Source organism: Drosophila albomicans, chromosome 2R (genome assembly GCF_009650485.2).
Source record: "Drosophila albomicans strain 15112-1751.03 chromosome 2R, ASM965048v2, whole genome shotgun sequence".
NCBI classification, from domain to species: Eukaryota; Metazoa; Arthropoda; class Insecta; order Diptera; family Drosophilidae; genus Drosophila; species Drosophila albomicans.
The window spans coordinates 12,664,605-12,677,719 of record NC_047631.2 but is presented as its reverse complement, the minus strand read 5'-3'; the positions used below and the strand labels follow the sequence as shown (position 1 = coordinate 12,677,719).

The 13,115-nt window shown below is 37.4% G+C and overlaps 1 protein-coding gene across 1 annotated transcript; it reads right to left on the bottom strand.

Annotated features, from left to right (window-relative positions):
- Positions 1-2,518: 2,518 nt before the first annotated feature.
- On the bottom strand, positions 2,519-3,418 carry LOC117574782 (uncharacterized). Its single transcript, XM_034258737.2, has 2 exons — positions 3,164-3,418; positions 2,519-3,119 (listed from the first exon to the last, which is right to left on the bottom strand). Exons 1-2 carry the CDS (start codon positions 3,279-3,281, stop codon positions 3,055-3,057), a joined length of 183 nt encoding a protein of 60 aa, XP_034114628.1. The 5' UTR covers positions 3,282-3,418; the 3' UTR covers positions 2,519-3,054.
- Between the last annotated feature and the right edge of the window lie 9,697 nt (positions 3,419-13,115).

The window sequence follows — 13,115 nt, the reverse complement described above, 5'->3', positions numbered from 1 at the left end:
CATCTTTCTTTCAGTTTTTTTCGAAGTTATTTTTTGTGTTCTGGCAGGTAGAGCATTTCCGAACAATTGAGTTTTTAAAATGACAATTTTAGTCGTGCTCGCTGTGAACAGAAATAGAACAATGCCAAATGGATTGGCACTGGAAATACACCTGAGCAACAGCACCAGAGTGAAAGATCACTTCTATTATGATGTGGCACAGAGAAAATAATACTTCATATAATTAAAAACGGGAGAGAGACAGCACAACAACAACAACAACAAAAAAAGAAACACAACAAGTACGCTTTATAAACATGCGATGGAGAATGGCTTAAGAAAGCAGCTGCCAAAAAAAAGTATTAAAGTAAAACAAGTTTGTTGCCTGAGTCTTTTGTTTTGCAAGCGGGCGCCCATCAAGTTTGTTTTTATTTTCCTTTGTATTTGGTTGTTGTTGCTTTTGGTTTTGAGCCTTCTTTCGATTTAACGCTTCACTACTGACAAATGAGTAGCATATCCTGTTGATCCTGTTGCGAGCAAATAATTATAATGCTCTACCACGTGTGAACGCTGCAAACTTTAATTGCAAAAATAATTAAAAGCTCATAAATTAAGGAAGCAGCAAAAAATGAAAAGTGCAAATTTAATTATGCCCAACTCAATTAATTCATTAAGCAACAAACAACAGAAACAAGAACAACAACAAGGCGAGAGTTAAATCAATCAACGCCAAATACGTGTATTCATTCTCCCTAAGGACATTGGGCAGTATCCACTTGTCAGCCAATTGCAACCGGTTTGCCAGGTAGTCAGTCAGTCGAAGTTGGAGTTGGAGCTACTCCTTGTGCACATCCTTACTTAGAATATGTATTATGCAAGTGCCGTTTTGCAAAAGAAGTGCACAAGGAGTGCGCCAAGAGCCTTTCATAATTTATTGATTTTATATGGCGTCACATTTGTCTCTTTGTCTGTCTCGCAACACTGAGCGTTGACAGTTTTTGCCACTGCCATCTTCGCAGCGACATTTTGACAGTTGCAGGCTGTCATCCCAGTCAACCGCTGTGCTGTCACTTTAATTGCAACTGACGCATTGCCAAAAAAAAAAAAAAAAAAAAAAAAAACAAAAAATAAAACGGAAAACAAAAATAATCAACTACTCAGTCAGCTTTTGCTTCTTCCCTTCGAACGATAAGCTCGACTGTCATTTCAATTTTTCATGCTGCCAAATAAAGAGCGCAAGGTGCGCCTACTGGCCCCTCATTTTGCTGTCCTGCTATCCAGTTTTATTGAAGTACTGCACTATCAGTCCCATATATGATTAAATAATATGTAATGCTTCGCTCAACCCTTTGGCCATAATTCATGGCTGTATGCCAACGGTAGTTTGTGGCTTTAGTCTTTTGTCTTGCGACAGGGTGAGCCAAGTTAATTATTGAAGATTGCATCATAAAGTTGTTAATATTAATGCCCAAGTTTTGTCAGTAGATGGATTGTTGATAACACTTGTTGTTTACTTAACTTGTGATTATTGATAAATTAAACTCGATATGCCATTAATATTTAGATGTTGATTAACTTGACCCAAAAATCAGCTAGACGAGATTTGTCCTACATATAATATAACTTCTAAATATGATACGAAACTAAAGTCGCTATTCCTTTAATATTTTCAGATTTTTCATTCATCTAACATAATAACTATCATTTAATATTTTTTTTCTTCTTTTCTTATTTATTATAAATTCCTAACAAACCTTTCAATTCTCATTACTTTTTTGTTATCTTCTCTTCATATTTAAACCAGAAATACATTTATCATTAATTACTAATTTCATATAAAATTCTTCTTAAATATTTACTTCAAGAACTCTGAAACATGTTTCAAGTCTACACACATTCACTCCATATTAAAAGAAAGGAAGTTTGAGTAACTTTTCACGCTTTTTCGATTCGACTTTCCCCTACTTTAATGAAGGTATGCAATTATGCTTTGAATATTTATGATATTTAAGAAATTGCCTAATTATCGAGCCGAAAATGTGTTGCATGCTGCATTTACCGTTAGCTTGGCTTATTATGGATTCACTTTCATGAAACTGCAACACGAAGTTGAGTGGAAAGTGCAACCCTTATGCCTCTTGCGATGAATAGATAATAAATAAGAAAAATGCAGACGAACTGCAATTAAAACCGAAACACGAAGAGGCAAAAGTTAACCCTTTTGGGCCATTAATTCTAACAAAACCTTTCAGCCATCACGCTGCGGCAGGTGCAAAGGTTAAAGCCGAGTGCTTATGATATCAATATAAAATGTAAATGAAATGATCTAGAAGCTGACGAGATGATGGGGAGAAAAGGAGAGCTTGAATACGCCGGATAAGTGAACAATTAAAACGCAATTTTGTGCCAAATCCTTGGTAACTGTAACTGCAAGCAGATGCAGCTGCAACTGCAACTGGAAGTGTTGCAACCTGTTGCAGATGCATATCACATTTTTTGGCTGCCCGCTCATTAACAGAATGACTGCAACAACGGAGCATCGGAGCGCAGAGTATTTAGTTTTATTAATTTTGATAGTCAAGTTTGTGTGTCGCCTGCCACATGCAACATGCAACACGCGTGCTCAGTGCAGCATGACCAAAGCCCAACCGAATCGAACCCTAGACAGCCCAACCAAGGGTAGTAGACACGCTCGCTTCATTCTTCTTAGCCCTTTATCAAAATGCAGCCAAAAATTAACCAAAAATACGGCAGGCGACGCTTCGTTTCGTGTCTCTGCCCCATCCGCATCCTGTGTTCGATTTCTACGCTTTCTACACTCACTCTGCCACTGCCACTGAGACTGCCACAGACACTGCCACGTTATGGTCTGCCTCGGTTCGCTTCGGTTAGGAACAGGTGTAATGATTTTTCTTTTGCACCTTGACTTTTGCTTCCGTTTTGCAGCTCTTCTCGATAACTTTTTCTCTTTTCGCCGAGGGGTAATTTGTGCACATTTACTTCCTGAGCACAAACAAATGTGCCAGCAAAAAAAAAGCATTCAATATCTGTATACAGACTGCTCCATTTGAGTTGTCACTTCTGACTCAGACTTGAAAGTTCCACTAACTGAATCTTTTTGTCTTTTTCTGCAATGAACTCTATAAAAATATATTATGGTTAGCTTACTATAAACATGACTTGCCCAATTCCTTTTTGCGATGGTGCTCCTCGGACTCGGAGCTTGTAAACATGGATAGCGCATAATGCAGTATTGGCAAAACTACGAAAAGTTTCGGAAAAGTTCGCCAACTAATCTTCATTATGCACCCCCAGACCACGCAGCTTACGATATCAATTTTGTAGTCGCTTGAAATGAATATACTTTGAGAATTTATTTAAATTTGTGTTATCGGTTTGAGTTGTGTGGCTTTGTGTTCAGACACCCTGTATTCTTGCCCCTGTTTAATCGTTAATTTTGTACTAAGGACTTTATTATCGACATTGAACCGCAAGCGACACAAACCAGAAGCATTTAAACACACTAAGAGAAATTTTCGGGCATAGCCCGAATAATTGACCAATGAAAAATATTATAATAGAATATTACAAAAAATATATATTTCGTAATTACAAAAGTAAATTTCTGAATAACTGAATATAAGGAAGAATACGGAAATAATTCAAGGAAAAAATTAAAATCTAAAAGTGATTAAATCAAAATTAAAATAAATTAATAATCCAAAAAAAATACTTTTTTTCATTCTTTAAGAAAATTGCTAAGCAAATAAGTATATGTATATGTATTTTAAGAAATAGATTCCTAACTGTTCATTAAAACTTAAACAAAATAATATACAAAATGTATTGATAAGTTATAATAATAAATATTTTTTTAAGCAATTTCAAATTTAATACGAAAGTTTTAGAAATCCTCCTTATGCTAAAATATTTATATTTAGAATTTTACATTTGGAATTTGGTTGCTCTTCTTATATGTTAATATACTATATATTATATGATTTAATAGCGAAATTGATTGAAATTTTATTATGCTTTAATATTCAACTTTCAAATTTTATTCCGGGAATATTTTATTGATCATATAATGTGATTTACGAACGAAATTAATTCAAATTTTTTTGTGCTTTAATATTTATATTTCAAATTTTGTTCTGGTAATATTTCATTGATCATATAATATAATTAAAGAACGTAAGTAATTCTAATTTTATTTATGCTTTAATATTTATATTTCAAATTTTACTCTGGTAATATTCTACTGTTTAATATAATAAGATTATGAAAACGGATTTAATTTCTTTCACTGTATTTGCCATGACAATGTAATATAACCGCAAGACAACTTCCTCAATATCAATCATTACGCCTCTGCAATATTTCCTACCCCCGTATAAAACTTTCTTCATAAACCATTCATGTATGTAGCTCCTCTTCCCTCAGTACAAAATCCAAAAAAATAAAGTGAAAAAACAGTTGCTTTTGGGCTTTTGCGAAGCAGGTTGGGTAAGTGGCAACTGCAATTTTCAGGTGTTAGCCGAGTTGAGTTGAGCTGAGCTGGGGGCAACCCTTTCATTAGACGAAGCAAAAATGATATATTTAATCCGTTCATTCGGTCCTTCGATCGTATATGCAGTGAAGCGAATGCTTGTCTTCGATATACCAGCAACAACAACATTTGGGGCTGGTAATGATAAACCTGATATGGAACACACTTAAGGGCTTAACTTGGGTAATCTGCAGTTTGTTCAAGTAGAAACAGCAGCGACAACAACTTCAACTTCAGCTTCAACTTCGACTGGAACTGAGACTGAGACTTCGACTCCGACACAAACTGTGACTGGGCCAGCGAAATTAAAACATAAGTGTGCGTAAGGTTTATGGAGATTGAGGAGCGAGCACTCTCTGTGATGCCGGAGGGAAAGGGAGGGGAGCAGAGCAGTGCACTTGCAACTCAAGGAGGAGGGAACAGGAGCAAACAGATCGCAGATGCAGATCGCTGTGCTACAGTCGCTCGCTTGCAGGTGGATTTCTCAAGTGGCTGCGTCCGTTCTCTTATGACAGCATAAAAATATATGCATGTGAGTGTGACTGAGTATGTGTGTGTGTGTTTGAGTGTGTGCGAGAGGGCTGACATTGAAAATGAGAGCATCTGTGAATAGACTTGACTTCACATGGGATTCATTCATTCTGTTTTGAAGTGGAACAAGTGTCTGGGCATTAAAGCTGTTCGGTCAGATATGAATTAAAATTGAAATTTAAGTGAATTCAATTAGAAAAACACAGATCTAAGGTCAGAGAGTATATTACTGAAAAAATAAGCTATAATAATGGTAAAATAATACAAAGTAAATAAAAGTGAAATAAGATGAAGTTTCAATATAATATTTTGTTAAATAAAAAGTATATTCAGTCTATGTCATGTTCTTAATTATAAAACTTCAAATTTTAATATTATTAATAATTGGATATTACTTTCAAGATTTATTGAGGAGTGTTGGAGGAACACACTTTATAAACATTTAAAAAAAATTTATTAACTGTTTTAGTTTGCATTTCTCAATTCCCATAAATAATCTTAAGTAGTACTAGACTAGAAAGAAGCTTCAATGTGAATGAGGCAATGTATTTCAAATACCATCTGCAACTGCTTCGAATACAGTCATTACATGAAAGACATTCTTATAACAATTACTTACTAAATTGTGAGAGTTCAATATTTAAATATCGACAACAGAAATAAAAATAAATTATGGAATTTAGAGTCTCATCTCTTCGAATACAGTCTTTACATGAATGATTTATTTATTGGATTTAAATTAAATTCTTTATGCGAACTAAATGATTTTTGATGACACTATTGATTTATTTTTAGACGCTTTTGTCAGCATCGACGTGAATTGAATTGCTATATCATTTAATCGGCAATTTGATTGACAGTTTTATTGTCAAATCGGATAGACTTTTGAGATTTATAGCAGTCATACGCTACACATTAGCTGGTGTGACTTTGAAATGAATGTCAGCTTAAATTTGACTGCCAGAGTTTGACTAGCCAAGAAGTTAGAGATCTCAGTTCTCCATAATCAATTATGTGATAGAGAAAAGGCAAAAGGCAACAGAAGTCAATCCCAAAGGAGCCAAGGAGCAGTTGTTAGACGCATTATTCATGCTTGCTTAAGAGCAAGAGCAAGAGCAATTTCTTCGTTGACTTTTTTCTTGGGATGCGGAGGGGGAAATGCAATTGTATGTTATGTGGTGTCAGAAGTCGCAGAGCAATCCATCAATTTAACAGCCATGGAAAATCGACAAAAGTGAGTACGAGAGACGCGTCAACAAAGAAGCAGGAAAATCGTAAAATAAATTGTACGAAAATATATCAAAGGACAATGAAAGGACACAGCAGTAGTCATGGGGTGGAATTTCTTGCAATTCGAAAGAAACAATGCGACAGTAGTCAATGCAGCAGCGCAGCATGTTGCAGTATGCAGTGAGGGGGGGGGGGGGGGGGGGAAGCAAAAGATCCTTTTTGTGGCATGTTTGCGTAATGTTAACAAGAAGACTGTGCAAACTTTAAGTTGGCCCACCTCATCATCTTCGGCAGCTGGCGAAGAGTCAACAAACTGTGGCGCACACAACGCGTGCCATATGTCAAGTTCAGAAACTAGTCGAAAAAATCGACGCAGACAAAAGTTGTCGTCGTCGTCGTGTGTAATTAAAAACCACACGCTTATCATTTATTTACGAGTATCCAAGCAAATCGTCGCCCTGCTCCAAGCTGATGCGGCTGATGCGGCTGCTGCTGCTGCTTCTGCTGCCCCAGCGCCGGTTTTTGATTGGCTTCGCGGCGGCGCATTAAATGTCGCATTCAAAAAACGAAGAACGACGATGACAAAAAAAAAATCCTGGCGCTGTTGTTGTGGCAGCCGGCGTAGTCCATCAACTGCAACAACTGTCGCCCATCGGCATCAGGTTCACTTTATACGCTGCCAGATTTTGTTGTACTTTTTTCTGCATTTCGTTTTTGTATTTTTTAGTTTTTTGGGGCTCGTGTGTGGCAACATCGACAGCAGCAGCGACATGCGACATGCCGCAAACATTCCACTCGATAAATTTCCAGCTATCAAATTGAAGCTCCGCTTGCCGCATATATTTTAAACCAAATATTAAGGGGTTCCACCTCTTTTTTTTTGGGAGCTCCTCTCAGAGGGGGAAACTTGCACTCTGTATCTTGTGGCATGCGAGAGAGAAATGTCTGTGCGGAAGCATCTGCCAAAGTTGTCGTGTGTCTATATCAGTTATATAAATATATACAAATTGAATGCTTTCATGGGACAAACGAAATTTAATTTAATTGGAAAAATGCAATCAAGGAAGTACTTTAATAATAAGAAAATATAAATAATCATAAGAGTAAGTTAAAGAAGAAAGTAAGATGCCGGAAAGTGTGGCTTATATTTAATATTATATTTTATTTATCATTTGAAGCAATAAAAATTGTTAAAGTAAATTTAAATTAATCACTTTTACAAATTTGGGGATTTCCATATATTGTATATGTTTTAAAGTACATTAAAATTGTCAGCCAATAAAAATAAAGAAGAGTTTCAATTAGAGTCAACAAAATAGGTTCTTCCTTAAAACTCGACATCCTGGTATGGTTAGTACCCTATGGTATATTTTCAATGTAGTACTATTTCAATATACCAAAAGTAGCCTTCGGTATATTGTATTATTTTTGCGATATGCTTTTAGTTTATTTGTAGAATATGGTTGTATTAAAAAGAGGTAGCAAGTATCTCCCTGACAAACACTCATTGTTACTTGTTTTATTAATTAATTATAATTAAAATTAAGATACTTTAAGGTTTTTATTATCGAATTTTAAATCAACAAAAGTAAAAAAATAAAATCAAATTTAAAATAACCATCCAATAAAAATTAAGGATTCTCTCCACTACATTCAACTAGTTCGTCTCTTCCTATAAATTGTTTATGTATTGCATTATCTAAATTTGTTACGTCAACAATAAATTTAAATTCAGCTTGAGCTACAAAGAATTTATAGATCGCAATTTCCAACCTCGCGCGTTCTCTTTAAAGCCTAAAAGCAAATTGAGTAATTGAATAATTGCTAATTGTTGTTTTATGTGTCTAAGTCATGCTTTGGCAACAATGTCAGCAATGACCAACATCAGTATGTAAAATTCGTGTAAGCAGCAACAAACATGCGTCGAACATCAACAAAGTACAAAGTCGTAAATTCAGTGGAATTAACAAATGGATGAACGCTTTTAAAACGCCTCAACGTGGCCAACGCCCGAGTGGCATGACAAATAAGTTAATGGCAAAAAGCAAGAAAAGAAATAGACATTTGAAGAAGATATTGGCATGCGTGGGGCAGTGGCAGACATGGGCAATAGATACACACCCAAAAGAATACTTTGCTTGGAAATCGTATTGAAATATTTCCCAATAAACGAAGCAACAGTTTGTTGTCGACTGTAGCACATTTCTAACTAAGTAGCAACTGCTGTGATTGCAACCATTTTGTAGCAACAGCAACTACAAGCGGCGGCAGCTGCTGCTGCACTCACACGAAACATAAAAAGAGAAATAACAAAAGTAAATCTGTTTGGCATGGTAAAAAAGAAAGAAAGAATGAAACAAATCCAGACTGCTGACTGCTGACTGCAGCCTGTTGCGCACAGGATGACTGCGTTGCAGTAAGTATTATCCTTCGAAAAGGTACCTGCTGTGACCATGCCAACTGGCAAAGAGGACCCTCAATCTGTTGCACATGTCCCTAGTTCTCTCTCTCACTCTCTCGAATTCTCTGTTTTGATTGGGAATCTGTTGCAGTCGCAAGGTGTTCCACTGACCCTATTCTCGAGTAGTTTCCAAATCTGTCCATATGCCATACGAGTTGAGTTTTAAGTACAGTTGCCACACACACAAACCGAGTTGGTGGTGATCATTTGGCTAGTTAACAACACCCACACCCAATGCGGAGGAAAAGCTAATAAAGTTGTCATTGCAGCACGATTGAGCAGTTAACCAATGATTTTCCCACTACACTTGCGGCACGTACAGCAACCAAAGAAGCGGAGGCAGCAATTACCCAGAGTCATTACAGTGGCAAAACCAAAGTTGGCCATAACAAGCGAGTGGCGCTATATAATCATAGACGACCACGTCCGGACTCGCTCAGCAACTGGAACTGGAGTTAACTTGAAGTAGAGTGGAGTGGAATGATGTGATGTGGCGTGGAGCTGAACCCATTGGCCAGACGGCACTCTAAATCAATTAATAGCACGTCAAAAGTGTTGAAAATTGGACCAACAAGTGCAAGGCGGCCTCAGCTAATAGATAAACTGGTCAGAGAAGTGAACAAGGGGGGCGGAGGAGCTGCTTTTGTCTGCCACTGCCACTGGCAGCTGGGAAAGTGAGGTGCAAAATGTGTAGCACAAGCAAGCGGAGCAGAGCAAGTTGTGTCTGCGTTGAAGGCTAATCAGCATGCAAATAATGTTGCCGCCTCTGCAATGAAGATTAAAGAGCCATGTAGCATTGATAGCCAGCGTAGTCGAAAAGGGGAGACCAGCAGAGAGGGGGAGGGGGAAAGACGACCAAAACCAGTTGCAGCTCGTTGAGAAAAATTATTGAGTGAAATGAATTTGTTAACACCTCCGAGGCAAGGCGAGCAGGGCGTGGTCCAATATGGACCGATAATTAAGTATGCGTCACGTTGGCGTTAGGCTCGCTTCTCCTCTCAGCTACATATTTGACTGCCCCATTAGCGGGCGTATGCGATTTTTATGTGCAACTGCAACAGCGACTCAAACAGCGACTGCAACTGCAGACATGTCTTCATTAGCCTCACAAATGATACCAACTAAATGGCATTGTAATTATTATGATTATTTGCCTGCTGACTTTGTTTATTTATTTGTCATTTCGATTGGCGTTCACTTGCCACATTGCCACACATGCCACAGCAGCAGCAGCAGCAGCATTTGATTTTGGATTTCGTTTCGTTTAACAAGTTTTTTTCACTTTTATTTATGATGAAGATGTCAATCTGTCGACCAATTGGCTCTGTGTCGGCATGTGTTTGCTTTTCCAATTGCCTGGTCTGCTTTTGTCCGCTGCTCTGGTCCACTTCTTGGCCATCTATCTATCGACATCGTGTTCGCTGTGTGGTGGCTGTCAGTGTCAGTGTCACAGCGACATGTTTTCCCCCATTTCACATGGCCTGGGAAAAGTTGCCTATACACAAAAAGATCTGCTCGTATTCGTATTTGGATTGATGTTGACATTTTAAATTGGAACTCCACACAGGCTAATTGAAACATTTACAAATGCTTTACTTATAATCCAACGAGTTGTTGAACTCCGCTACAAATGCAAATTGCTAAAAAAACAAAAAAAAAAAAAATACAAAAATAAAGAAACGTATTTACGATAAACCAAACAATTTTATGACCAAATTTCATTGAGGCATTTACCAAATGGAAGGGTAACTTAGGAGCATGTTCTCTCTTCGCCAGCACGTGTCGCGCTTACAAATGACTCCCAAATGGCTATGATGATGGCACAACGGTAGTCCAGAAAAGCATCTGAGGCTTTGCCGAAAACAAAAACCAAAAAAATCATGGCACGTATGTGTGTGTCACCGACATGGCACACTCACGAAATCTCTCCTCTGCTTTTTTGGGGGGCATTGGACAGAGACTTGGAGTTCGACTTGGACTTGGAAGAAGTTCGACAGTGACAATTCGGTTCCGACCAAAGCTTCTTTCGGGGCCTCGAGGCGTGCGGCTATTTTATGTCAAAATAATTGTTAATCCACAAGGGAGCTGCGACAACATTTTGGGTAGCTTCGTCATCGCCATCGGCATCGGCATCGAGTTGGAGTACATCGAGTACATCGGACTACAGATATTTACGAGTAGCTGTTGCACTCGAAACGTGACAAGCTTATGAAGATTTATGGGGTTCAGTTGGGGCCGCCCATTGGCGACATTGTCGCCATTCTCCATTCTCACGATCGGTGTTCGATCGACAGTTTCTTTCCTGATTCTTTTGTTTTTTTTGTGATTCTTAACAATTTCGTTTGCTTAATTTAAGTACAAAGTACGTGCAAGACACCGAGACACCACATGAGACACCAGGCATTGATTTTTAATTTATCCATTAAAATGCAATCATCACGCCCGCCAGCCAAATGTTCGTTGCCCAATGTCGCGACATTCCCAAGCTCTTCGATTGCTGTTTACTGTTTAGCCCCACCTCCAGTGTTAGCTCCTTTGTTTTATAATTTGCACAGAAAATATGGCACCATAATTTCATCATTTTATATCCCATTTGCCTGCTACATTTAAATACTCATTCACTTCGAATGCAGACTGCATGTTCTCGCGAATTCGAGTACGAGTAGCTCAATCGATACCCATTCGCATTCGCATTCGCATAGTGAATATTTAATTCCTTCTTCGAACTGCTCCATTTTCGTCATTTTGACATTGCAAATGGCCGCGCTGTGAGCTGTTTTTAAATGCTGAATTAAAGTGGAGGCTTTATAGAACTGTCGTGAAATAGCTAGTAAAAGAATGTTGTTCTTAAGAAATAAAAAATATGTTTTTATTGAAAAAAGTATTGAATTTAAAAGACACCCACGGGGAAATTTATTCAAATAATTTGGGTAACTTCAATAAAAATATATTAAAATTAAAAGTTTTTAAAAATTAGTTTAATTTTTTCATATAAAATGGTCAAATTAAGAATAAACATTTTTATTAGATTATAACTTTATGACATTGCCTAATTTGTGTGTTAACATTTCTGTTTCAATTGAAGAAAATTCCATGAATTTATGTTTTATTAATTTTACTATTCTATATTTTACCCCTATAGGTCTACATATTCTATATGGTTCATCTTTAGCTTCATTGTTAATCTGTTTAGGTATATCAAGTAAGAAAACTGCTAATAAAATGCTACTTCCAGAAGTCCGCTACTCATTTTTAATTCATTTTTACCGAATTAGGATACCTTAAGCGCGAAAATTCACAAAAAGTTTTGTTTGGTATAACGATATACTTTTTTTTATATAAGATAAGATAAGGTACAATATTTTTGTAGTACTGACAGCTAATTAGACAGACACTTTTTCTTTTTAAGTAGATGTATTTAGTATACCTTTGCTATTCTTATAGTGTTGTTAAAATTCTTGGCCAGCTTATAAATTTGACCCATTTATATATTCAAGCCAACACTGCAGTCACTGCAATCAATCAAGCATGCTGAAAGCAACCTGGAATCTCAAGGTAGCACAATATGCACTGTGTCAGCATCACTTCCCGTTATGATTAGCATATTCAGCTCGACAGGCGCAACAGAATTGTGAAGAACTGTAGCCCAACTCTTTTCCTACTCGCAGATGCACATCGAAGTGCAGAAGGATAGACACATGTTTGACATTATCAAACCGCAGCATCCACGGTTGTTTGAATTTTTAATGCTCATCACACATGTTGAATGGGTCAGAGAGGCTGTTGTTCAAAATGGAAATAAATTCAAAAACCAAAACCGAACAGTTGTGATTTGTGTACGGGGACAACTGTTGCACAGAAGGTTTCTTCTGTTTTTTTGGGAACTGAAACTGGGTAAAAAGATCTGCGACTGGGATTTCAGAGTAGTGGAGAATTGAGACTGCAACTGAGGCTGAGAATGGAAATGGAAATGGGACTGCTATTATTTCCGCTTTTGTGCACCGTTTGTTTTGAGTTTTGTTTTGATTCTTGAGCCGCGACTGCTGTTTCCGCATCCTTGTTGTTCATTCGCTTCGCATCGTTTTTGCGCATCTGTCGTTGAGACAGGTATGACTGTGGACAAGGATACAGGTACAGGATCAATTTGCAGTTCGCAGATCAACAACTACGCACCTTTTTGATGATCGTTTGCTTCCTCAACGCGCATTTCACAAACCGGAAGTTTTTATGTCTTTTGTAACTAATCGTCAAGGATCACAGATTTCGGCAAATTACAACGAGGCGGGAGGTTAATGAGCATCTTTTTGGGGGAAATTCCCAAGACGAGAAAGAAAGAAAGGCATTAGAAAAATATTATTTACAGAC

What these genes read in the sequence shown, in the direction of transcription:
- LOC117574782 (XM_034258737.2), bottom strand. Translation starts at nt 3,281, where the DNA reads ATGAAGATTAGTTGGCGAACTTTTCCGAAACTTTTCGTAGTTTTGCCA. An exon ending in CCATCGCAAAAAGGAATTGG is followed by an intron (nt 3,120 to 3,163) that starts GCAAGTCATGTT and finishes ATATTTTTATAG; the next exon opens with AGTTCATTGCAGAAAAAGAC.